This window comes from Lepisma saccharinum, chromosome 3 (genome assembly GCF_977018435.1).
Source record: "Lepisma saccharinum chromosome 3, izLepSacc3.1, whole genome shotgun sequence".
Lineage (NCBI taxonomy): Eukaryota > Metazoa > Arthropoda > Insecta > Zygentoma > Lepismatidae > Lepisma > Lepisma saccharinum.
In genome coordinates this window covers 33,183,839-33,210,947 of record NC_139231.1, presented here as the reverse complement: position 1 = coordinate 33,210,947, position 27,109 = coordinate 33,183,839, and the positions used below count along the sequence as shown (strand labels likewise).

At 37.5% G+C, this 27,109-nt stretch overlaps 1 protein-coding gene across 2 annotated transcripts in view; it reads left to right on the top strand.

The window, feature by feature from the left end:
- Positions 1–26,823, top strand: part of LOC145984962 (DNA mismatch repair protein Msh3-like) — a 107,665-nt gene extending 80,842 nt beyond the window's left edge. Inside the window, exons 16-20 of one of the 2 annotated variants that reach the window (XM_083118406.1) lie at positions 4,582–4,739; positions 6,165–6,351; positions 10,394–10,505; positions 24,042–24,216; positions 26,509–26,823. In XM_083118406.1, coding sequence (XP_082974532.1) covers positions 4,582–4,739; positions 6,165–6,351; positions 10,394–10,505; positions 24,042–24,216; positions 26,509–26,590 — 714 coding nt within the window. In that variant the 3' untranslated portion in view covers positions 26,591–26,823. Of the gene's footprint in view, positions 1–4,581; positions 4,740–6,164; positions 6,352–10,393; positions 10,506–24,041; positions 24,217–26,484 lie in introns of both variants that reach the window. The other variant, XM_083118405.1, reaches the window with a different exon arrangement.
- Positions 26,824–27,109: the final 286 nt, after the last annotated feature.

The window sequence follows — 27,109 nt, the reverse complement described above, 5'->3', positions numbered from 1 at the left end:
TCCAGAATGCATATGGGTAAGTCCATATTGAATGGTCCATCTCTAATGAAAATAGCTGAAATTTAAAGCCAAAATTGATATTCATTTTAAACAAAAATCAGCATTTAGTATTTTTTTAGTAGGGAAGTAATATAATATCAGAAAGTTTTGGCAGCAAATAATTTAGCTCTGCTACTGGTTTCCTCTTTCAGTTAACCACTATTGCTTGACTATTTTTAAAATTTTCAATATTTTTTGTTGTTCTAACCCCTATGCAGGATTAGTTCAAAGCAGGCATTATTTTTCTAAAATTTGACTTTGAAAATGGTGGCCATTTTTTGTTTCATTACTTCGGGTATTTTTGACCTTTGCAGACAGTTGCGATAATTATGATAACTCAGCTAAGAAAAATAATAGAAAGCTGTGGCAAACAACATTGTTTTCAGTACATTTCAAGCATTATTTTATGTTCTGTGCCTTTTTCACCATCTCTAATGAAAATAGCTGAAATTTAAAGCCAAAATTGATATTCATTTTAAACAAAAATCAGCATTTAGTATTTTTTTAGTAGGGAAGTAATATAATATCAGAAAGTTTTGGCAGCAAATAATTTAGCTCTGCTACTGGTTTCCTCTTTCAGTTAAAGCTTTTTGAAAATGTTAGTTTTTCATTTCTTTCAAAATTCGAGCCCCTGTATCTCTGGCGGGAGACCTAATAGACATTTGATATTTCCAGCGAAAAAGTGTACTTTGGGAAGTACTTGTAGAAAAAAATTCGAGATTTATATTCCATTGATTACGAGGAATTTGGGCAGAAAAGGTAAATTTATGTTATTTGTTACAAACAAGTATTTACCTTTACTGAACTACCATGGAATGAAAATTCTTGTATTTATTAATTACGTCATGCAAATGGCATAGTAAGTCCATTAGTAACTATTATGAATGAAAATGTGTGTAAGGCAGTGGTAACACAGTTATTTTCTGTTAGACTGTCCTTCTCCTCCAACAATACCGAAATCATCACAATACTCGACATAATTTCTGAGATATGACATATTTTGTGTCACTTGGCACATTCGTTCGTCCACCCATTTTCTGAAAATCTTCAAATTTTCAAAAATTTGTAGCTTCAACATATTTGTTGGACAAGTCTAATATTATATATTTGTCATATTGGACGAAGTATCTTACCAGTAAAAAAAAACACCGTTAAGCCTTGTCTCCATGTTAATAAAACATTAAAATACTGACCAAGGCAAAATTTTATAGTATAAAAGATATATACACTAAAAACGTAATGTTTCCATCCTCTAACAGGGTCTTCTTCAGACGATTGTGAAGTTTATATATTTTTTTTATTTTTTATACTATAAAATTTTGCCTTGGTCAGTATTTTAATGTTTTATAAAAAAAATGGAATCAAATCCATGATTATGATGCAATTTTTGTCTTTCAATTGGGTAATTTCACGTGGAATGACCCTATACTGTAATCAGAGTTAAGTATGCTAAAACATTATAGAATGATATGGAAATGTATTTGGAAGAATTTGGATTTCTAAAGTTGGTTTTGCACCAAGTTTAGGGGAGGGTATATTTTGTTGTGAGCATTTTCTCATTTTCTTGTCCTCATTCTCCAACGTAATCCTGGCTCCCAGGAACATCTTGCTAAACCAACCCAGATTATCAAATGATCCCTTCGTTGCCCTGAACCTCAGGAGTATTTTGGTCCAAAATATAATTCATTCTACAACTACTATTCTTCTCCTGTGCTTGTGTGAGGTGTAAAACATGGATCCCTCACAATCATCCATGTTACCACATTTGAAATATACATATGCATACATTGGTCTTCTTCGGGAAGCAGTAGAAAATTCTTCATGCAAAATCACATGGTATTAAAAGGTTAATAATTGTTACAAAGGATAAAATGGTACATCAGCATCATTTGGAGTGAACGGAATGTAGTTATGCCAGAAATGTCATCTGACTGTTGACGTACCGTTCATGTTATTTCTTTAAAACATCTAGCCATCTCAAGCTAATGTTTCCACTGTTATGGGTGACTTTATTTTGTCATTTTTCAGTATACGTATGTCTGGCATGTCTTACATATCTTGGGTTGTGTGACTTTTTTTAAGGCCTTTAACTTTTTCGCGACTATCCTTTTTCCATTTAAAATGTGTTCAGTCCTTCAGTTTCATCTAATTCACTTTATCATATATTTTGCACTGGATCTGGTATACAGCTGCAACTTCAAGATATTCGTGCCTATATGTTGTTTTTTTTGTGTTGGTTAAAGTCTTTTTTCAATCTTATTCCCCACCTTGAATGGTGTAATTATGCCAGTCTCCTGTACTTCCTTCTCTATTTATTCTCAGATATTCCTTTTTTGTGTGGGAACAAAACACACACAGTGCTTTTACTTCTTTTGTCGGAAATTCTTTATTACAGTGTCCTTCAGTTTTTGTTCTACATTTGTTCATGATTATGTTCCACATTTTATCTATTATAGCTGTATCCATGTATCATAACAATACTTTGAATTAAATTTTTTACCCTTTCAAGGCTAGTTTTGGATGAAAGGTTTAGGTCTCTTTCAAATGAAGGCTCGCCAGGCCCTCATTTTGTTGTGGCTGTGATCTGATCTATTGTATGTATTTATCACCAGATGTATTTTTTTCTACACATTAATAGTGATGTTTCTCTTGTCAATGTTTGTCAAGGTCGAAATATTTTTTCCTACCATCTTTAGTATTTTTCTTAATGAATTTAATTTTAACTGATAACTATAAGTTCTGATGAGAATGGTAACAGAGGTCACCTGAAATTAATCTAACTCTTACGCTGCTATGTAAGTATATTTATATCGTACTGCATGTAAAGTTCTATAACATGATTTATCATGGTAGTTTTTATTTCTTCAAATATTTCTTCTATGCATGATGGATGCGGTAAACGCGGTTTAAAATTACTTACGTGAAATTTAGAAATTTAGTATTTCCGCGTTGCACAATTTAATAGTCAAATCCTATTAATTTCGAAGATCCTCTGTCTTCATTCACTAAGTGTACGGCGTCTGGAGCGGAGATGGTACCGCATCACAGCCACCCGGGAACAAACAGAGCAGTGACGCAGTACCATCTCTGCTCCAGATGCAATAGCCTTAGTGAATGAAGACAGAGGATCTTCGAAATTAATAGGATTTGACTATTAATTTGTGCAACGCGGAAATACGAAATTTCTAAATTTCACGTAAGTAATTTCTTCCATGGTTATTTAATTTTTAGTAACTATTAGAATATCATCCACATATCTGCAGTGTAGTATTACATATTTTCTATTTTACCTTTTTAAGAACATCATTGTTAATTCATGGTGGTACCCTTTTGTGAATGAAGACAGTGGATCTTCGAAATTAATAGGATTGAACCATTAAATTGTGCAACGCGGAATTACGAAATCTTTTAAATTTCACGTAAGTAATCATTGTTAATGCTATGTGATTTTTACCTGAAGAATTTTTTGCTGCTTTCTGAAGAAGACCAATGTTGGTTAAAACATTGAACAATATACAGGTTACAATATTATTTTCAGAATTGAGTTTAAAACTTATTTCATCCATATCTACAGATTTGCACAGTTGTTGGGAGACTTTACCTTCACCACAATGGTCTGTTGCATCTTAAAACTCCTTCTATATCCTCACCTGGAATATTCGGGGTGGTTTTTAGCTGGATGAAACCTTCACCTGAGAGTCAAAAACCACCACTCTTCCACCGAAAACCTAGACTTCAATATTTCCACGTAGTTGCCTTCTGAACAAGAGGTCGCCGAGTTCAATATTCAGTGGGCCTCCCCGATGGTGCAGTGGTAGTGTCGTTGCCTTGTAATCAAGGGGCCCCGGGTTCAATACCTGGTGGAGGCACCTAGTGGTTTGGATCCCATTGTAAATTGTAGGTCCAGTCCCGATTAGCCTTACTGTGCATAAAATGGACTTAAGACACCAAATCAATCAATCAATATCCAGTGGAGGTACATTTTAGGTTGGATACCACTGTAGATTTAGTTCAAATTAGTCTATTTGTGCATAACCGTCAAATAAAATTGAAAAGTCTGCAGACAAAGATAAATTTTTGAGCTCTAAAAATATAACTAATTGTAATTATTACCAGATTTAAAATATGCGGAAGTATTTTTATTTAGTTAAAGTTGTAGAAGTTTAACAAAAGGTAACGTCAATCTTAAAAAAATATTTCTGCCCATACCAATAGCCGTAAAACCACTTTCAATGACTGCTTTCAGGTAGTGATTATCCACCAATACCTCTATAAGCAAGTGCTGGGAAAGGGCCTATATTTTGACCATCCACTGTGGTCACACTACAGCCACTTCATAGCCTTCTAAACCGTGTTTCTGCATCCACCCAGCCTAATATTTAGCAGAGTGTTTTCAATGTAATATCTGATCTCTACTTTCAGGAAATTAGTAATTTGAATTTCTGTTAGTATTGTTATGGTCTCAAAATGTTTGACTACTTTATCTTAGAGAAGAAAAAAAATGCTCTGTTTTTGTCTTGATGTAGTTGTTTCTTCCCATAGGGCAATGGCAAATGCTGTATGATCCTAACAGGGCCCAACATGGGAGGCAAGTCTTGCTACATTCGTCAGGTAGCTCTGATTGCCATAATGGCTCAGATTGGGTCATATGTTCCTGCCGAGAGTGCTACTTTGAGTTTGCTGGATGCAATCTATACCAGGTATGTGCACCAAGTTGATAGAAACTCAAACTTTCTGTAATTATTATAAGTATTGGAACAGATTAATTGAGCAGTATAAGCTTATCAATTTATCAGTAAAATTGGTGCTAATTGTATAAGTAGCTCGTAATGGAGTGCATTACTCTGTCATTTTGTTATTGTTTTTCAGTTTTAACTTATTGTATACCAATACTGGCCCTGATACTCTTTACAGATTCCCACAGATACTGATGCCAATACCTGTAAATTGAAACAATTCAAAGTTGTTCAGATTTCAGAATATTTATGAATATTAATATTCAAGTTTTTCATTGAAATTGTACCATAGCAATCTACCAGAAATTTGCTTAAAAATGTTCACAATTTCACATTAAATTATATTTCACCAGTATTGTGGGGGGGGGGGATTTTGTCGCCAGTAAAGCTACAATTCCTACATAAGAGGTATTTTAATATTCCTGATATAATTCATATTTAGTGCTCATGTGACTTACTCACATTGAATAAGTTAGTATACAATAAAATGTAGATACTTAATGGTACTTATGATAGTGAGTATTGATTTTAATGAAAACTGCGTTTCAGGATTCCACTGATCCCTTCATCAGGTTAGAGTTTGTTGCACAACGCACCAACGTGCGTGTCTAAGTCGGACTTTAACGTGTTTGTGAGTCAAGCCCCGTGTTCACACGGCCTTTTTGATCAGTGTTTTAAAATTTGGAACATGGCAGTTTTACGTACGTGGGGTCAGATGACCAAATGTTCCTTTTTATTCCTTTCTACCCAGCCTCACCATAAATTCCTGAGTCCTTGTCTTATCTGATGTGGCTAAGGTGTAGTTACTCTGTCCTAGTTTGGTAACCTGATGAAGGGATCAGTGGAATCCTGAAACGTAGTTTTCGTTAAAATCAATACTCACTATCGTAAGTACCATTAAGTATCTACATTTTGTAGTATACTAACTTCTCTGATATAATTCTTTAATATTTTAAAGCAAAACTGGTAAATTGATGCATATAATTAGTGGAATACACAATTTTATTAAGCAATATTTTTGATTTATTAATTGTTACAGTTTTTATGCATCAGTATTGATATTGGTTGGGATCTGTAAGAGTCGGTTCAAAGTGGTATCAGATCAGCCTAATTTCCATCTAGTTATTTATAGCCATCTTAATATTCAATACATTACATTCTTTAAAATGTTACTTCTCAGAAGGTGAGTTCAGGAATCGAGTTCTAAGCATGGCAGTTATTCCGTAATATGAAAAATTATTTTAAATGTTACGTTTAGTTTATGTTTTATAATAAAATAAATTTCTGCCTTGGTCAGCATATTGAGTTTTTCAATTATTTTAAATTAAAGTAGATTTTTGTGAATATGAAGTTCAATATACTTGTACTTATTGTCATGTTTTTTTTTAGAATGGGAGCAAGAGATGAGCTGTTTCAAGGCCGTAGCACTCTCATGGTAGAGCTACAAGAAGCTTCAGCAATTTTAAACCAAGCTACCCCTCGATCATTAGCTGTTCTGGATGAGCTGGGCAGAGGTACAGGCTCCTATGATGGGGCTGCAATTGCTACTGCCACACTAGTCAGCATTCTAAAAGAGGTATACTTGCAAAAGAATTGTACTTCAGCGTAAGTTAGAGCAAATTGTTGGTTATCCGTATGTAATGTTATTTTTAAAGTCCAGTTTTGTAACCTTTGTGGCTGAGTGCTAGTGAGATTCAAAAATGGGTCCAATTTATTTCTGTTAATTATTATTATTATGCAAAATTTGAAAACATATAAGGTAAAAAAATGCATTATGATCCTCCTATAACCCTGCACATGAAATGTTATTTATTTTAAAATATTTCTAGCCATGACACACGTGTTGTATATTCATGTGTTTTGATAAATTTTACCCTCACCATGAAAATAGAGTAAAATATGTTGCGTTGAATTTAAAAAAAAAATGATGTTATATGAGGGCTGCTGGAAAATTTCCTGCAAACTTCCACGAACAGTGGTGCTAGTGTTCAGCTATTATAAAAATCTGAAGAATATACCTTTTTTTGTGCTTAAATTATCTTTGATTGTTTGTTAAAGCCTATTCGTTTATTTTTCACAGCAGTTTGAAGAAGTAGTTTCGTGTGAGAAATGGAAATTTCTCGTGAACACTTACAGGCAATGATTTTTTATGATTTCAAGTGTAGTTTAACACCGAAACAATGCATCGAGCGACTTCATTTGGCTTTAGGGGATGAAGAACCATCCAATAGGACTGTGTACAATTGGTTTTCCGAATTCCAACATGGTTGCACATTTCTCAGTGATGAATTTCATGAAGGTCATCCATCCACGTCTGTTGTTGCCAGTAATGTTGATGTTGTGCGTGAAATGATTGAGAGAGATCAGCATGTGACATACCATGAGATTCAGGTATCCTTGAACATTGACATGAAAGCAATACATACGATTTTGCATGGTTATCTGAACATACAGAAACTTTCAAGCTGTTGGATCCAACACAACTTGACCGAAGCTCAAAGACATTGGTGCAAGGAAATGCTCAAAAAATTCAACTGAGGCAAGTCAAATTTGGTGTACTACATCGTTACAGGGGACGAAACTTGGATCTATTCATACGAACCCGAAACTAAACAGCAATCCACTGTTTGGATGTTTCAAAGTGAGCCAAAACCAACAAAAGTTGTTCGTTCGAGGAGTGCTGCCAAGCAAATGATTGCTTGTTTCTTTGGTTATATACCGGACATGTGGCAACAATAGCTTTAGAAGATCCAAGGACTGTAAATGCTGAGTGGTATACAACAATTTGTTTGCCAGAGGTCATCAATAAATTGCGTAAATCAAATCCAAATCATCACATTATTCTTCACCACGACAACGCCAGTTCCCACTCAGCACACCAAACTGTTGATTTTTTTAACCAGTCGAATTACCTAGGTAATGACTCATTGTCCATACTCACCTGATTTATTACCTAATGACTTTTTTTTTGTTCCCACACATGAAAAATATGATGTGTGGTGAGTGATTTGTGTCGCATGAAGTAGCTGTTGATGCATTCCGAACAGCGGTTTCTGAGGCATCAGCTTCGGAGTGAAAAAAATGCTTTCAAAATGGGTTTGAGTGTATGCAAAAGTGTATCGACCTTAAGGGTGATTACTTTGAAAAACAATAAAGCCATTTCCAGAATTTCACATGTCTATTTTCATATTGATTGCAGAAACTTTTCCAGCAGCCCTCGTATAACCTCTTACTAAAATGTAATTTTTTTTAAAAAATTAATGTTAGCCAAAGTACATTGACCTTAAATACCTTTAGTTTTAGGTAGGTTTATATAAATATTCTGCTATTGCAGATCCCATTGTTCAGTATAGTACATCCCAAATGTCAACCTCTCTTTCACCTTAGACTGCATTTTGCAGATTAAGGAGTCTCTGGCATCTGGACTTTCAGCCAGTGTAATCTTCCGTGGAACTTCTGTGTGTTGATGATTATGATTGTTCTTTCATCCATTTCATCTTATCACCATTCAACTTCATCTTCATGATTAGCCAAAAGTGGCAGAAAAGTGAAGTAAAATAAATTCGCATGGACTCGCAATGACAGCTTGCAGTTTCCACGGTTCAACAGACATCGCTGTGTGCAGTGTTGCCACGCTCCACATGCATCTTTACTCCATTCAATAAAATTCTGTATAAAATCGGTTTCGCAATGTGAATTGACAATGATAATGGATTTTAAAAACATGTGTAAAGTGCTTCAAAACAAGACCAATATTTTATTTATAGGACTAACCGATACTAAGGAAAAGTTGTTTCACAAAATTGATAAGAATGGTTTATGGACAAATTTTAAAAATCTGAAAATTAATAATAGTATTTAAAACCTTTCTGCCTGCACCATATTAAAATTTCATCACGATTGGATCACCCATTTTTTATTTATAGAATTTCAAAGAGAGCGATCATTTGCAAAACTCAGATCAGCATGATGCAGAATTGAATAAGCTAAATTTTGATGCAACTTGTTTTTATGTAGAACTTCTGGTTAATTTTTAATTGGAGTCCAATCTCGAGTATCCATAATTTTTAATCCAATAATAGTACATATTATCAATTCAAACTAGAAACACTAGATAACCCTTTTAATAATCTGCATCAACATACATATAAGGTGCATTCAATAAATAACCGGAAAAGTAGTATATAAAATCTAAAATACGACCGTGATTGTTATTTGTTTGTTAATTTGTGAAGGCGTATGTAAGCTTTTCAGAGCTGGGATTGGCACGCCTGTCTCGTGCACAGGATGCTGGGAAACAGTTACACAAGATGGTGGCACCCTTACAGGAGTGCTCCAAGCTGGAGCAGCGAAGTATCATGAGACTTTTATTGAGTGAAACCGATAGAAATTCATCGCACATGACAGTTCAGTATGGTGACAACTGTATGAGTCGATCACAAGTGTGCGAGTGGGCTGAGGAGTTCAAACAGGTCATAACCAGTGTTGAAGATTCTCCGCGTCCAGGTTCCTGTGTCACTGCAATCACGGAAAGCAACATTGCTCAAGTGGAGGACTTGAAACGGGAGACTGTGTATTACTGTCAGTGAAATTGCTTCCCAGATGGAAATAAGTGTAGGATCAGTTCACCATATCAACCTTTGCGCGAGAAACTGAAACCAGCCATTCTGCAGAGACAACGCGGTCTGTTGTCCACTAATGTGCTCTTGTTCCATGACAATGCGAGACCACACAGTGCCAATGTCACCATCGACGACCTGAAGTTTGAGTTCTTCCCCACCCTCCATATTTGCTTGATCTCGCACCTTCCGATTTCCATACCCTTGGCCTTGCACTAAGTGGATCGAGGTTCTAGAATGACGACGAAATTCGGTCAGCAGTGCACGAGTGGTTACGCAAGCGTCCAAAGGATTTTTTTTTTCCTGTGAAATCGGTGCCCTTATTAAGTGCTGGCATAGGTACGTTGAACTATGGGGGGACTATGTTAAAACAGAGCACTGCAGTTCTTTTGGTGCTTGTAATAAATATTTGTTTGCAACATAGTTTCGGTTATATACTGAATGAGCCTTGTATATACGTTTCATATTGAATTACAAAGTGATACAGTAATGGTGTTCCCCTTCCTCCCATCAAGAAAAGGTCATTTTAACTTGGACACAGCCGTCTCACCCATGGTCATTTGCTGCAAGGGTTGGGCTCTTCAATGTGTCATGTATTCAACTTTGTTTTAAGTGTTTAGCATATTCTACTTTCCCCAGAGAGAGTTTTCTCATTCATGTTTTGAGGTGATGACAGTATTTTAACATGATTACAGCGTTTTAGCAAATGCTTTTAGCTTTTTGAGAAGTACAGGCCTTTTACACTGTTTCTGAGGAAGTTTTTAGACTATCCTTGCCTTTTTTAGTGTTGTGTTTGTCTTTTGCAAATCATTTTTACAACTTGCACTTTTAACCTTTGTCAAGAGCTCTTTGCACCCCTTTTTAAACTTTAAGCTAAGATTTTAGACAAGGGGATTTTTTTCTCCTATACTTAGAAGGGTATAAATGACCATACATGCCGAAGCACCCAAAAATTTCGAATCAGTCAATGAGTAATTGTGTTTGCTTTATTGTTCACAGGTGAAGTGTCTCTCTCTCTTTGTAACTCATTATCCTGTTGTAATGGAAATAGAGCAACAATATCCTGGACTTGCAAAGAACTACCACATGGCTTTCATCGTTAATGACAATGGTAGGTATTCACATTTTCATTCATATTTCTGTCTTTTGTCATTTAGTGTCATTAAATGTTAAATTTTCAAAAAATAAACAAGGTACTTCTTACTACCTTACTATCTGACTGAAAAAAAATATTTGGAAGGTCATGATGACCAACACAGAAAGCTGGAATGAATGAAAAATTATATAGGGTGCGATAAAGGTAGCTTTCCCTAAAAAAATTAACAAAGAACAACAGGCTCCTAAACATTTATTGTACATTTCTTTACAAAGTGAGATGAAGACCATGATGGCAGAACATAACTGATGATTCATATCTAAATTCTGGAATGACTGTTCGATCAACTGTTGTAAGTGATTCGGATCGTGTTTAACATGGGTTTCTTATATGCTGTTTTTATATACAAATTTACATAGCGTTTCCATATGTGCATTGACCAAATCAACTAATTCCTTAATTCAACAAAGGCATACCTATGGCCTAACCATTGGTACTTTCACTAACACAGAGTTAGCCTAACTATCTCTGTGGCCTACCTCCACTTATTGATATTCCGGCGGGTTTGCGTTTCCTTACGCAGCATCCTTCTTCAACCCGCTAGGCATTATAATGCGACTCTGCAATATCTTACAAATGCAAATCTTTAGTAATTGGGAAACTTGGGGATTTAAAACAGGGGTTGGCTTTACAAAATGCTACATATAATTTCCATCATCACTCTAGGCACCATATATGGACTAAAGTTTCAAAAAAGGTTCCTTAGCCAAACGTTACATTAATTTCTGTCATCAGTCTAGCCACCATAAGTGACTAAACTCTCAAAGAAGGTTCCTTTTCCAAGTGTTACATTTAGTAATCCATCATCAATCTGGCCACCATAAGTTGGACTAAACTCTCGAAGAAGGTTCCTTTGTCAAGTGCCACATTTAGTAATCCATCATCAGTCTACCCACCATAAGTGAAATAAACTCTAGAGGAAAGGTTCCTTGTCATCGTGAAAGTGGTAAGAAACTGTTTTTCAAAGAAGCACATATATTTATTTATTTATTTATTTATTTATTTATTTATTTACATTAATGAACTCAACAGGCTGGTGCCCAGTTAGAGAGTTCAGAGATACAGGTTTTCATACATGCTTCAGTGACCGTTATTTGATATTGTTTTCATTACACTGTTTTTGAATTGTATATATGGCATAGAGAACACATCAATATTTTTGTTACGCTTTTCTAAGGCATTGTAGAGAACACTCATTCTCCAGATAGGGGATTTCTTGACAATATTTGTTCGTGCTCTATTCAGAAAAAAGGTTTGTTGATTGGGTCGTGTCTTATTGTTAGGAACGCGTAATTTAAATTGGGAGATCCAAAGCGGAGAGCGAAGTTTTCCATTATATATTTCCTAGAGCAGCAGCAGGTGGCGGACTGTCCTTCGATTGTCAAGCCTGTGCATTCGTAGCTCCTCTATTAGATTACTGTACGAATCAAATCTGGGATAAGTACCTGCAAGTTTATACTTCATATAACGTAACATTTCGATTGTACTCGCTCTATTTTTGTAGTCTGTACTATACTGTCAGTGTTCCATACAACAGACCCGAATTCAAGTTTTAAACGTACTAATTAGTAATATAGTACCTTAAGAGGGTGGTGGAGTTTGGCGAAGGTCACCGTGGAAAGTGCTTAAATTTAACATGGGCTTTTTTACATTTTGTTGCATATAATGTTTTAAGGCAAAAATTTGCCAGAAAACACGAAGTAGATGTGAACTTACTTTATGAAACTTCGAGGACATGACACATTTATGCAATTTCAATTTGGTAAATGTGCACAAATTGCATTATTTTTTTTCAATTTCCCATAAGAAAATATGTAAACAAGCACAGAATGGTTTTGCGATTTGCGGGTAGCACAAACGAAAATGGCCATTATGATGCATACTTATGTAATGCTCAATTCTTTTATGACCAATCTAGAAAGGGCTTTTCTTTCAAAAGATACTTGCACAGCCAAAAATGATTGTTTAAAAAAGTCATGTATTATCAACGGTGAAAGATACGGCCGCCAGCATGTTCTGAAATCGTAAGCGGTTCACCACTTGGCCATTAGATGCCTCTGTTTCAAAATTGCCCCAGGCTGAATAGGAGGGCTAGTTCGTGAGGGTGTTTGAATCCTCTGCACAGCTGTTTCCGTCCCCTCGTCGGCAAAGGTCTCTTAGCTGTCACTGCTTGAATTATTGCCTCTTCCCCAGGCAAGAAACCAAGAAAGCAGGAAGACCATCCGTTTGTGTATGTTTAGGTGTAGAGAAGCAGAGCATATTTACCGTGAATTGGAAACGGAGACACTTCATATCAAACCCTACCGCAGAGGACGTATTTTGAAAGATTTAGTAAGTTCAAAATAATGAAAATAACTAAATAATATAATAACTACAATGAAATAATGAAAATTTACTTATTTAATAGATGGTTACTTATTTCCGCAGAACTTATTGGAAGGTAATTCAAGGATTATATTGGGATCATACGACTTTGAATGATAGTACCAAAGAAGATTTATTACTACGTATAATAATATGCATAAAATATACCAGGAATTTTACTTTTTGTCAATTGAATCTAACATCCTTTTTTGATATTCAATAAATATTCAATTCTTTATATACTTCACATTAATTTCCTTGCCAGGACAGTTCGTTTATTTATTTTTATTACAAATTTTGCAGACCTTAATTACACGTAAGCTAGATAATGAATACATGATGTTATATCAACATTGTTATACCGCCTTTTTACCTATTCATATAATAAAAATATATTAATTAATTTGAATATGTCAATTAATACTACTTTAATTAATTTAATGTAACCGTACTTATTTTAATTTAACATTATTATTATTTTCAGATATTAGTTGAGGACCTCCCTCCAAAATATATACTACATACGTGCCTGCCTACCACGTTCGATTTGAAGAAAATGTAGAAAAGGCGGCGAGGAGGGGGGGAGTAGCACTTCCTCTTTTTACATTTCGACAGTTTTTACCTGATATGTATTATTTTTTGAGTCAACGCTGTAGTCAGGAAATACATGTATATACACACATGCATACATATTTGATGATTCGCAAGGAAACTTCGTTAAATTCGTATGCTTGTTCCGCTCGCAAATCACATCCTCTCCAAGTTATAACATTGTCGTTGCTTACATATACATGTGTGTGTGTGTGTGTGTGTCATAGAACATCACTACTTCTAAGCATAAACTTGATGTGGCTCTTACAGAAACATCTGTTTTTGGAGTGGAACGATCACGAAAAGGTTTACACTGGCCTCCCCGATGGTGCAGTGGTAACGTCATTGCCTTGTAATCAAGGGATCCCGGGTTCGATACCCGGTGGAGGCACATAGTGGCTCGGATTCAACTTTAAACTGTAGGTCAAGTCCTGATTAGCCTTACTGTGCATAAAGTGGACTTAAAACACTAAATCAACCAACCAACGAAAAGGTTTACTGTTTCTTTGCAAATCTTCAATTAATGTAAAATTTAGTATAAAAACATAATTTTGGCTGACTTGCTAACTTGAGATTTAAAGACAAATTATTACTTCGAATTCTTCATTAACAATAACAAAAGCGATATAAAATATTGGATAAAATTCTTGCCTTCGCTGAGAATCAAATTAGATATTTACAGGTTAGGAAAGGGGAGGGAGAATTTCCTGGCTTCTTCCCCTTCAGTATGAATGGTGCCTCTTACGTTCTACATTCCATTCAAAATTTCGTCTTAGTTTCAGATATATTTTGCATCCCCTATAGCATAATGGTAAAGGTGACCCTTGTAATTCAAAATGTCTCAAGTTTGGTATCCGGTGGACACCTAATAGTTAGTTCAACTCCACTATAAATGTAGATCCAGTTCTGATTAGTCTATCTGTATATAAAGTAACAGAAACTCAAACTCAAGATACTCAAACGATTAGCATAGGGTTGGCAGCGGCTGGTGCAGTGAGAGAGCCACCTCTGCTCAATCAAAATTAGGAAACAAAAACTTTTCAGTCAGTAAAAACATCGTGGTACGTACATTAAAATTTTGGTTTCAATTACATACTCGACGTCGATCTTGTTCACCAGATTACCAATTGTGATAACTTTTCTCTTCTTTAAAAACTACACAAGGAAACAAGTTGTAAACGTGAATTGGACAAGGTTTCTTCTCTAGAACTGATTTTTAAAAGACCATGTCTTAGAGATGCTCTGAAGGGAATTCTATTCTTAAAACGCCAATCAGAATAAGGGATCAGCACTTACGTATATTTTGTTCCACATGCACGTGGCCGGGGGGAGGCTGAAGACCATTCCGAAATCCTACAAATTTGTAATTAAAATAGGGTATAGTGGTGATTAATTTTACTTACATTAAACATCTTGTACAATAACTTGTAATATACTGAGAAATTCATCTTCAGGGGTTCTATTCCCCACTTTTTTGCTCTTAGATGGCAGCTGCTGATAAGGGATGAGCCTTCCCCCCGAAATAAAATTCTGGCTACGGGCCTGCTGTTCTGCATCGTGACTGTACGGTCCGATGCATCATGCTTTGAGGTCAGTCTACGGGATGCGCGCAGGATTGAGATTGGGAAGCTATGAATGAGTCACGGAAACCTACAACAAAGACTAGAGGTTCGTTGTGCTGACTGCACGTAACTGGTTGGACTGGAAGTGAGGCCGGCAGTCGGTAGGTGGGCCCTGGCCCTCAGGGGCTGTAGTACCACGGGTCTACAGAGGCTGGGCCTCGAAATTCTGCTGATCTTGAAGACCATACTATAATTAGTTGGACTGAAATTTCACTTGGGAAAAATCACAATAGGAGAGAGCAACTAATGTGATGCAGGATCTTGTTTAGTGCAACTGGTCATATGTTTCCACATCCACATCACCACTGAGAGTTTGTCCCCATCCTTGGCCGATTAGCCGGCCCACGTGGTGGAGTGGTTATCTCAATGATGCAATGATGGCAGTGGTCCCGGGTTCGAATCCGGTCTGGGCATACTTGTCCTTTGTGAGCATCTCTGCATCAGTTTCATCATATCATCATTAACCAAGAGTGGCAGAAAGGCAAAGTAAAATAAATAAAAATCAATCAACCTTGGCCAATTAAAGCTGCTATGAACTCCAACGATGAGAACTGTGCAAAGGGACTTAGTTCAGATCATAACAAGGAAAACTACTTCATCAAAGTGTAAGTTCAATATTAAACTATTGTTTCCTGACATCTTTGTTACTACTGTACATTTTGTTACATTGTTTTGTCCGTCTTTGTCCTTTTCAGTTTTTCCATATGTTATTACGCATGTCCACGTTTCCTCTTTTTAAATTCCAGATAGTTTCGCTCCTGCCCATCTCTAATTATTATAGGGACTCCATTCGTTAATAGTGTGGCCGCGGTGGCTCAGTCGGTAACGCGTCTGACTACCATGCTCAAGTTCCCGGGTTCGATCCCCGGCCGGTTCAAATCCGGGAACTTTTCTAACGTTGGAAGCGGCCCCGGCGCCCACCCAGCGTCGAATAACATGGGTACCTGGGGGAAACCCTGGGGGGTAAAGGTGGTCAGGGGCGTGGTGCTGATCACATCACCCCCACTCACGACCGGATCAAGAAAGTGTGGGGCGTTACCCCCACACCCCCTATACGCCTTCATGGCGTGGTGCTATGCACAGGGGAGCACTTTACCTTTACCTTTTTTCATTCGTTAATAGTTTAAATAATAACTGTTACTAATTTTTGCCTTATTATTATTATATATCGATGTTGTATAAAAAAAACACCCACTACAAAAAAATTACATTCTTTAAACTGATATTCCCTACCTCCTTCTTTACTCTCAATTGATAATTCCAACCTCAACAAGAAAATTCAACATAATTACAGTAGCCACTGTAATCAACCAAATTTATTCAATCAAAACTTCAGCGATGAAGGTTCTGTCTCGGGAGCCTGCAACTCTTCTCGTTCCATGCAAGAGTCAGCCAGCAAGCAGTGAAATGCGAATTGCTTTGCCAGTGAAGAAGTTTTAGCCTCCGAAACCAGAATGAAAAGAAACAGGTGGGTGCCCTTTTCCTGGAAACCTCACTGCGGGAGTCACGGAGGAGGGGAGGGGGTGGTGAAGGGAGGAAGGTTCACTGGCCTCTGGTTTAGGACAGCCGAAAAGAATTCCTAGTCCTGTGATATGTCGCTAGGTGTCTCTGTATCACATCGGGCCAGGAAACTACCTTCATGCCAACCTCCAGGCCACTCTTAAGTGTTTGGGTGTCTCGAAAGTCTCTGCCCATTCTAATAATGTTGTAAGCGTTGCCTATTACTTCGTTAATATTGTTGTAATCCCGTCTTACCAGGGATCTGAGGTCACAGGGATGCTTCAATAACACATTTAGGTAGAGCTTAAATATACTTGTGAGTTGAACCTGCTCCGACTAAGAGGAATGAGATATGGAAGATTGAATTTAAGATTATTTACACTTGTTCATACCTGGTAGGCGAATGATGTTATTGTCCATATGCTTCTTGCAAACCAAATTGTGACTGATGTCAAGGTTCGATACTGTGACCCTTGACTCACTATTCCGAGCAATCCCGCGCGAATGGCTGCATGCTTATGCAGCCGTAAACTTCGTACACCGTCGTCGTAGTTTAGTTTGTTGTAATGTGTACTAGTAATATAAGAGTAATGACAGCCAGCTCCAAGCTGAGCTTGCTTTAATAATCTTTTGCTTCGAAAGGTTATTACAACTTTTGAACATGCTGGATCATGTTAGATCCACGTATTTGCCTCTCAGTCAATGCTTCAAGGAAGTTACGGAGTTTGCGCATTCTTGAGATTGCTCGCTGGAGCATATTCCAGTGAATAAACAAGCATAAAATAATCTCTTGACGAGGTTTTCTCGTATTTTTAATCACCATATCTCTACAATATGGTGAGTGAAAGTTAGCTTACAAGGGAGGTTATCTAAGTGTCCCCCTCCGATTTCCATGAAACTTGGCAGGTGTATAGAGGGGCCCAAGGGAAGAAATACATGTTGTTTTTTTTTGTTTCGGCTAAAAAAAACTGTTTAAGGGGGCAAAACCTCCCCTCAGATGTCAAGATGAGGACAAATTACAGTGGGGGATCTGACCCCTGTGTCCCCCTCCGATTTCCATGAAACTTGGCAGGTGTATAGAAGGGGCCAATGGAAGAAATGCATATTTTTTGTTTCGGCTAAAAACTGTATTAGGGGGCAAAACCTCCCCTCAAATGTCAAGATGAGAACAAATTGAAGTGGGGATCTGACCCCTGTGTCCCCCTCCAATTTCCATGAAATTTGGCATCTATATAGAGGGGCCCAAAGGAAGAAATAAGTGTTTTTTTGTTTCGGCTAAAAAACGGTTTTAGGTGCAAAAACCCCTCAAATGTCAAGATGAGGACAAATTACAGTGTGGATCTGACCCCTGTGTCCCCCTCCGATTTCCATGAAACTTGGCAGGTGTATAGAAGGGGCCAATGGAAGAAATGCATATTTTTTGTTTCGGCTAAAAACTGTATTAGGGGGCAAAACCTCCCCTCAAGTGTCAAGATGAGAACTAGAGGCCAGCATAGTCTGCCTTTTACCTACCCACTGCCCGCTTGCACGCGATAACAGGTTTACCTGCTCGCCTGCCCACGGCAACGAGTCGACTTGCGTCTCTACCCGGGATCTTGTTCTTCAAGGCGCTCTGCGCTTACAAGGTACCTGGGCATTCAACAAGACCCGGGCGCCTGCAAAACCTGCTGGAAGGAAACAGCCCTCCGGCAGCGTGTCGCTCCAGGTGTTTCATCACCACGTGGACGGCTGCAGCCAGTGTTGCCTACTTACGTAGCTACTAAATCCTACGAAGTCCTAGGAGGAGCTTCTTCTCCAAGGAGAATTTATATACTTAGCGATTTCAGTTCAGCGTAAGCAGTTTTTATCTTATTGCCAGGAAATGCACGCAATATTACAGTTTCATTTATCTAAATGAATGATCGAGCAAACAAAAATCTCCTCACTGAAAACTAATTGTTTTTCATTGCATGGTGCCTTAACCAGGCACCCAGTGGCGCAACCAGAGGGGGCAGGGTGCATTGCTCACAACCTTGGACGGAAATTGTCTAGCGGAGGGGTCAGGGTGGGGGTCAAACATTAAAGTACAAGTCTCATCAAGTTCAATGCCGTAGCAAAGGGGTAGCGGGAGTCGGCCCTGAGCGCCGAACGATCTAAGTGAGAAAAGTTTTAAAACAGAGAATGCTATGGCGGCCCATGATATTATTTGCTATTAATGTTGGTTTGTTACGAGTTGGATGAATTAATTATGTAATACGTCGCTCCATGTGAAAAGAAAATATTGTAGATGGAAATTTTACATGCCATATGTATGTACATTCGGAATGCATTTATCATGCACTTTCTTTCTTTCAAAAATAGTTTGTGTGCTTGTTTTCCATTATTAGCTAATGTGAAATTGACGTGTTGAAAAAAAATATTTCTAATCCTCTGTTTCAACACAAATACGTGAGAACCGACTTCTACCCCCTTTTTGCGTGATTTATGAGGATAATAATGCCTTTCATGCTACTTTATTACTGTGATTGTTGTTGTTGTTACGTTTATCCAAGTACTTGCCCTTCCCCCCCCAAACGAGGGTAACGGCAATGCCCCTGGCCCCTGGCTGGCTATGGCCCTGGTGTTCGCAGTAGAACAGTGTGTTGTTCGACTCGCGACCTCAGCGTCGAACGTGACATGTTTCAGTCCTGCCCTATATCACTATATATACGTATATTGGTTATTTACGACATATACTTATGGATCCTGTGCCACGGAAAACCTATTTCAATGTGTGTGTGTGGGGGGGGGGGGGTAGCAACATTCGTAAATCTCATTTCATTGATGATGTGGCTTACGAAGCTTCGAGTTCCCTTTTTAAGTAGTGCAAATCTATTGCAGTTGGCAACACTGCAGAACGGTGTGGGCCCGGTGCAGTTTCTACTCGAAGCAACTACGTCATGCAGAGGGAGGGGTCTGCAGTTGATGGAAAGAACGAACTGAGACCTACTAGGTATTATAAGACTGCGGGTACCCGGCGGGTCTACAATGCCTGCCAGGAACGATCTGGGCAGGTGGGCATACAAGCTGCTCAAGCGAGGGTGTTGCACAGGTTGCATGGCATTTCAGGAGCGATGTCTCGCGAACGGGTCTGCTCCAGGTCTTGTGCAGGCCTCTGATGAGAACAAATTGATGTGGGGATCTGACCCCTGTGTCCCCCTCAGATTTCCATGCTCTGCTTTGGATTCGTGGAGTGGACATAGTGATATTGTTATGTGAGAGGTGAGACCACGGGACAAAAACATTACTCTGTTGACATTACCTAAAGGATTGACTGGCACTCTCCAACCATTAGATTTGTATGGATGTAGGATTTGGAAAAATTTTGTGCGACGGTTTTCCGATCTTGTCCTGTTACTACACAGTGACATTAATCTCCACCTACGCAATAACATTATCAAACTACAATCACTCACACATAACCAGTTGTCCTCACCCAGGTTTCGACACGTTTTCCAATACGCATGGTATAAGAGTGGGCATCTTCCAGAAAGGCCACCTCCAATTGAGATTCCGGTGGCATTCTGTTTTGGTGGTGACAGTAATCCGATATGTGATGTTTGTGGTGCAGTGGCAGCAATCAGATGTGCATGGTGTAACCGAACATTATGTTTAAATAATTTTTTGAGGAGTACCATTACTGTGACGAGTATGTACATTGACACCGTGGAAGCAACAATAGGGGCGATTTTCAATGTGATGCATGGGTGCTTGTCTTTACTTTGTGTTGGCAGATCGGTTACCATAACGTTGTTTCGTGTTACTTCCTGGTGGTAATAAATGTTTTATACATGCTGTGTATTCATGTATGGAACTATCCTCTTGTGTCCTTGGCTATGGATATCACCTATATGATATCTAGGTCATGCTTGATAGGGTTATGGTTCCCGTGTGTGGCTATTTTGATGCTCCGTTGCCCTGCTTTAATCTGTCTATTGTTATGCCCATGGCTATCCGGGAACAACGGTGTCTATGAATTCAGCATATCTCTACAATTGCACTGCGTTTGGTACCGACAATCCTACAGTTCTGTGCTGTGTGTGTTCCAATTATAATTATATGAGCATGTTGTTCCTATGCCAGATTTACGTGGTTTCGGAGTCAGATCCCCACTACAATCTGTCTTCATCTTGACAGTTGAGGGCAGTTTTTAACCCCTAAATTATTTTTTTAGCCGAAACAAAACAGGTATTTCTTGCTTTGGGCCCCTCTATACACCTTCCAAGTGTCATGGATATCTGAGGGGGACACACGGGTCAGATCTCCATTGCAATTTGTCCTCATCTTGACATTTGAGGGGGGTTTTGCTCCCTCAAACCTTTTTTTAGCCAAAACAAAAAAACAGGTATTTCTTCCTTTGGCTCCCTCTATACATGTGCCACGTTTCATGGAAATCGGAGGGGGATACTGGGGTCAGATCCGCACTTCACTTTGTCCTCATCTTGACATTAGAGGGCGGGTTTTGCCCCCTAAAACCGCTTTTTAGCCGAAACAAAAAAAACACATATTTCCTCCTCTGGGCCCCCTCTATACATCTGCTAAGTTTCATGGAAATCTGAGTTGGACACCGGGGTCAGATCCCCACTTCAATCATGACATTTGAGGGAGGGTTTTGTCCCCTAAAACCGTTCTTTTGCCGAAACAAAAAAATATGTATTTCTTCCTTTGGGTCCCTCTATACACCTTCCAAATTTCATGGAAATCGGAGGGGGACACAGGGGTCAGATCCCCACTTCAATTTGTCCTCAGCTTGACATTAGAGGGGAGGTTTTGCCCCCTAAAACCGTTTTTTAGCCGAAACAAAAAAACACATTTCTTCCTTTGGGCCCCTCTATACATCTGCCAAGTTTCATGGAAATCGGAGGGGGACACTTAGATAACCTCCCTTGTTAGAGTCAAAATATATTCCTAAGTCCTTTGCTGTTTCAGATTTTTTTAGATTGGTATTATTAAGTTTATATTGAAAATTTAAGATCATACTTTGTTTAGAATAAGGAACGGAATAGCATTTTGCTGCATTAAGAGAAAGACCGTTGCACAAGCACCACGCAGTCAACCTATTTATGTCTTGTTGTAGACACACACAGTCTTCAATATTTTTTATTCTTTGAAATAATTTCAGATCTTCTGCAAATAACAGTTTCCTAGAACTAATCAAATGTTCTGGTAAGTCGTTGATTAATAGAAGAAAGAGAAGAGGTCCTATGTTGGACCCTTGAGGTACTCCGGAACGTACTAGAGATTTGCTGGATGTGTGACCTTTATACGAAACATATTGTTTTGTATTCATTAAATATGACACCATAAGTTTCCTGAGGGGAAGGGAAAAGTTGAAAGTGCCCAATTTACTTAGTAGTACATCATGATTTACAGTGTCAAAGGCTTTGGAAAAATCCGTGTATATTACATCCACCTGTCCCCCATCATCTAACACCGTGCTTATATAATGGAGTTTCTCGCCAAAGGTTGTTTCTATTGAGCAGTTGGGCAGAAAGTCATGCTGGTATTCAGAAAAAGTTTCTTTGACATGGTTATATATGTGGCAATATAAGATTTGCTCAAATATTTTAGCAGGGGCAGATAAAAGAGCTATAGGTCGATGGTTTTGTATGTTTCTGTTGTCCAAAGATTTCGGTACTGGACATACAGCATTAACTTTCCACCATTCGGGAAACTGCATAGAAGATAATATCGCATTGTAGATAATAAAGAGTGGATTTTTAAAAATGTCTACACATCCTTTGAAGATGTAGGGTGGGATTTTGTCTGGCCCCGCCTACATCTTTGGCTTTAATTTTTTTACAGCTGCTTCAATTTCAGATATGCTGATCATCTGAATGTTGAGCGAATCTAACGTTTTGCACTGTGTGCCCCGCCATGATCACGATGTTGTACTTTGCCGTATTGTTTGCGTACACAGATTGAAAGTATTTCACAAATTCATCAACAACGGTATTCAGGTTTAGTATGGGTTCATTCTTTGAAGAAACTGGAAACTGTTTATTTTGCCTGTTGCGATTTATGTACGACCAGAAAAGTGACGGGTCACTTTGAATATTGCTTTCGATGTCGAACAAGTAATTATTATGGGTGGCTGATATTTATTTTTTGATTGTTTTTCTGAGTTCTTTAAATTTGTTGGCATGGTGAACCTACGTTTTTTTTTTTCAATTTTTTTGGTGGCGAGCCTTTGCTTTTATTTTTTTTAATTATATTGGCGGTAAACCAGCATGGATATTTAGGAGGGGTTATGCATCTTAAGGGGATGCAGGCGTCAAATGCTTCGTATATTATGTTGTAAAAAATATCTGTCATTTCGTTTACGTTATCACAGAGTTTTAGTGTATCCCAGTTAACGACCGATAGTTTGTTGTATAGTTTGTTAAAGTCAGTATTTTTTAAATTGTATGAGAGGTGGTTTGGTGGAAGGTTACTCTGTGCAATAACATATAAAAATACACACATGGAAACATATTAATTAACTCTTTACCTTGTAGCTGGCCAGCAATTAATTAACATAATACCAAAATACCAGTATTGATCAATCCGATCATTACACATTGCAGACCATTTGTTTAAAATAAAGCTTTTATAAAAAGCATTTTTTATATGTTTTGTTATTGGAGTATGTCATAAAATCATATGCATATTAATGAATAAACGATATGGGATGATAAATGGTATGACATGGTGCTGGACCGGTTGTTCTAAAGAGATTAATTCTATTGGCCCCAAAATTCTCCATTCCTGGAAGAATTTTATGCTGAAAACTATGTCGCTTGGTGGACCATGATCCTTGGTGGACTCCCTCCATAAAACTATGTTAAGTTGCCAAAATGGGATAGGGGCATGTGGTATTTTGAAGACCAACACCTTCTTTTTGAAATGAAGAATTTTCTGCACATTTTCTAATCAATTTTTCTTCCATATTTTATTCTCTAGGTTGGCCTTCACAGATAATTGTGTAAATTTACTTCGAAATTCTTCAATTTTGTTATTTTTAAATTAATACAAAAGTGTAATTCAATTGCTCTGGTTTTGTAAAGTATATGTCGAAATACACATTTTCTCTTTCAGAGGCAAAACTATTGCACTCATCTGCTTATATGTTATAATGTGAATGATACATTCTTTTTCTTTATGAAACGTTTATATAGTTTTACATCAGGTCATTTATAGATGTTGGTAAATTTTCTTTCGATATTGGCAACAATTTCTTGTCAGTTCATCCCTACTATGCAGATTAAATTTAGATAAAATGCACAAGCATCAACATTGATGATGGATAAAAATTATATTGACTGGTTTTAATTTCTTTCTTTTCTTACCCATGTTACATAGAATACTCTTTCACTTCAGCTTCATGTTTTCCTAATACCATGATTCTTGATTGCAGATGAGACAACAGATGAGGCATCTGAAAGCCTGACTTTTCTCTATGAAGTACAAGAAGGAGGGGCAGACAGGAGCTATGGCCTAAATGTTGCTCGCCTTGCAAACCTGCCAGCATCCATATTGAAGGCTGGTGCTGAGATGTCCAAGGTAGCAGAGAGGGAAATGGTGCATAAAAGGTAAGTAGTAGTTCATATTTAACTAACTAACTAACATTCTAGCCTTCTCGAACCCGAAGGTTCATGGCTGCAGCAACACAGGGCTTCCATCTGTCCCTATCCTGAGCAAGATCTATATACTCTTTTCCATCCCTACCAATTTCCTTTAGGTCCATCTCAACATTATCCCTCCATCTTCGTCTTGGTCTTCCTACTGGTCTCTTACCATCAGGTTTCCCAACAAGAATCCTGTAAACTCTTCTTTCCTCTCCCATTCATGCCACATGGCCTGCCCACCTAAGTCTTCTTGATTTAATCATTCTAATAATATCTGGACAAAAATATAAATACGTACTTCTAAATTATGTAGCCTCCACTCACCTGTCTCCTCTTCCCTTTTAGGTCCAAATATTTTCCTAAGGATCTTATTTTCAAATACTCTCAATTTATGTTCCTCTTTCAATGTAAGGGACCAAGTTTCACATCCATATAATATTACAGGTAAAATTACTGTTGTATATTTTAACTTTTACTTTCTTAGATATTAAACGAGAAGACAAAAGTTTATGAAGAGAAAAGTAACATGCATTTCCTGAATTAAGCCTGCTTTTTATTTCCTCTTTAATATCATTTTCATTTGTTAGTATTACTCCTAATTACTTGAATTTGGAAACTGGTCCAAAGAGTTGTTATCAATAATTAGATTTTGATTATTACCTAACACTTGGTTTTGGCCTGTAAGCATATATTTAGTTTTCTCTTTGCTAACTTCCAAACCTATCTTTTTAGCTGATTTGAAAAATATTTTAACATTATTCTTAATTGTATTTACATCATCTGCATATGCTAATAGTTGATATTTATTACTTGCAATTATAAACATAAGGAGAATGCTTTGTAATTGAATGCACTGGAAATTGCATGATGCTTTCACTCATTGATGTTACGTATACCTGCTTCACTTGTCATGTGAAGATTCTTTATTTCACATTCAGGATTTTTGCCTGTTCACATTTCCACCTATGTGGGATTCTGCTTAGCTAATTGTGTGCAATGTCCATTTAGTGTAAAATTCTTACATGAAGTTTGTACATGCGACTTGATTGTGTTGTTGTAAATGTTAAAGTATTGGAATTTTGTAAGCCCTTACTGAACTTGAAACAGGTACTTTCTTTATTTGTGAAACTGTTGGTGGTGTGATTAATTTTGGTAGCCACTGCCATGTTCACTCAGGAGCATGTTGCTTTATTGCTTGACTGGTGTCAGTTTGTGTTGTCTGTAACCACTGTGTTCCATTGCTGCTCACAACAGCTAGTACCTAGTGGTTGAAGACTAACACCAGAGACAGACTATGGCATTGCAACTAGCTGCTCACAGCCAACACAACACAAACTGGAAGCATGTCTAGTAGTAAACAAGTTTTAGAGAGGCAGTGATCACTGAAGTGAATTGAACCATTTATAATTAGTTTTGCAGATAAGGTAATAAGTAATGTTTCTTTTGAGTATATTAATGCATTACTGCATTTTTCATTCCTTGAAACAGAGACCTTTAGATGATCAAAATGTATGTTGAACAACGAATCTATATTTGCTTGAATTGACAACACCAGAATGTCTTATCTAATTTCTTGGGACATTCTTACCTCAAGTCTTGAATGATTTTCCACAAACTTTTCGCTATAATCTGCTACTTGAGGTCCCAGAAACAGATCATTTACCATATTTAAAGTGCATGTTTATACTATGTTCAGAAAAATGCAGTATACAAACATAATAAGCACAATTTTTCTTTCTTCTTAGTGATATTTTAGCATGGCACAAGTAGTTTTAATAAAGTAATCACCTTCTTGGTATCATTGCACCACATTGTGTTTTTTGCATGTTTTTTGTAATAATATTAACTCACCATTTGCTGTTGTATATTAACACACAACATGTACTTACTGTGATAAGTGAATAAGATATTGTAGATGTGTTGAAGAGCACCATATTTATTGCATGTTCAACCTTCCCAACAGATCCTTTACAATTTCCCCAAAATTTCCACCGTGTTTTCCAAAAACTTTCACAGCAGTGCTTGTTTTAAACACATTTAATGCAAGTTATGTCTCTGCAACTTTCCTTATACCTGAAATATCCTGGAAACTTTCTGCTGCTTTGGACGTGTGCTTACAATTGAAAATTTGGAAACTTTTGCATGCTCCGGTTGTGTTATAGAAATCCGTTTCAGTAGAGTATGAAGTAAATAGATGTTGATTTTGATAACTACAGAACATTTTTTTTAAAGAAAACAACATTCCATGTTTTCCAGAACCTTGCAGAACAACTTCCAACGTGTTTGGAATTGCCAAACTAGTGAACTCCTGGAGTGTGTGAAAACACTGGATTGTTGATGTGAGGAAAGGGAACACTGAAAGAATTGTCAATGAGAGAAAGTATAGAAAAGATAACTGCAACAGAATGAAATAATTAACTATATCATATGGAATGTTTGGAAGCTGTAGGTACAGCAAAAATATGAACTTAAACAACAACTTAGAGGCTGGGAGAGAAATGGGACATAGTGAGACCGGATTGATATGTTTTTACATATATGTGTGCACACCCTTTTCCATGAAATGTGGTGTTACTAAGCCCCGCGACAGGTTAACCTTGCAGCAACTTTTCGCATATATAGACCCAAATGTGCGCGGAGAAAATAGTTCCGCTGCAATACTGCGAATTTTCTCACTGTCTGTGATATGAACAGCTCAGCGGTTAAGGTAAGATTTGCACGGGGATGCTGAGTGCCGCTCTAGAGTGGATTGATACATAAAACCTGCTGCAAACTTAACCTGTCGCGGGGCTTATATTCCTTGCAGTTTGTGATGCACTGTATTTTACATGTTAATGTACATTCTGACACTTTTACA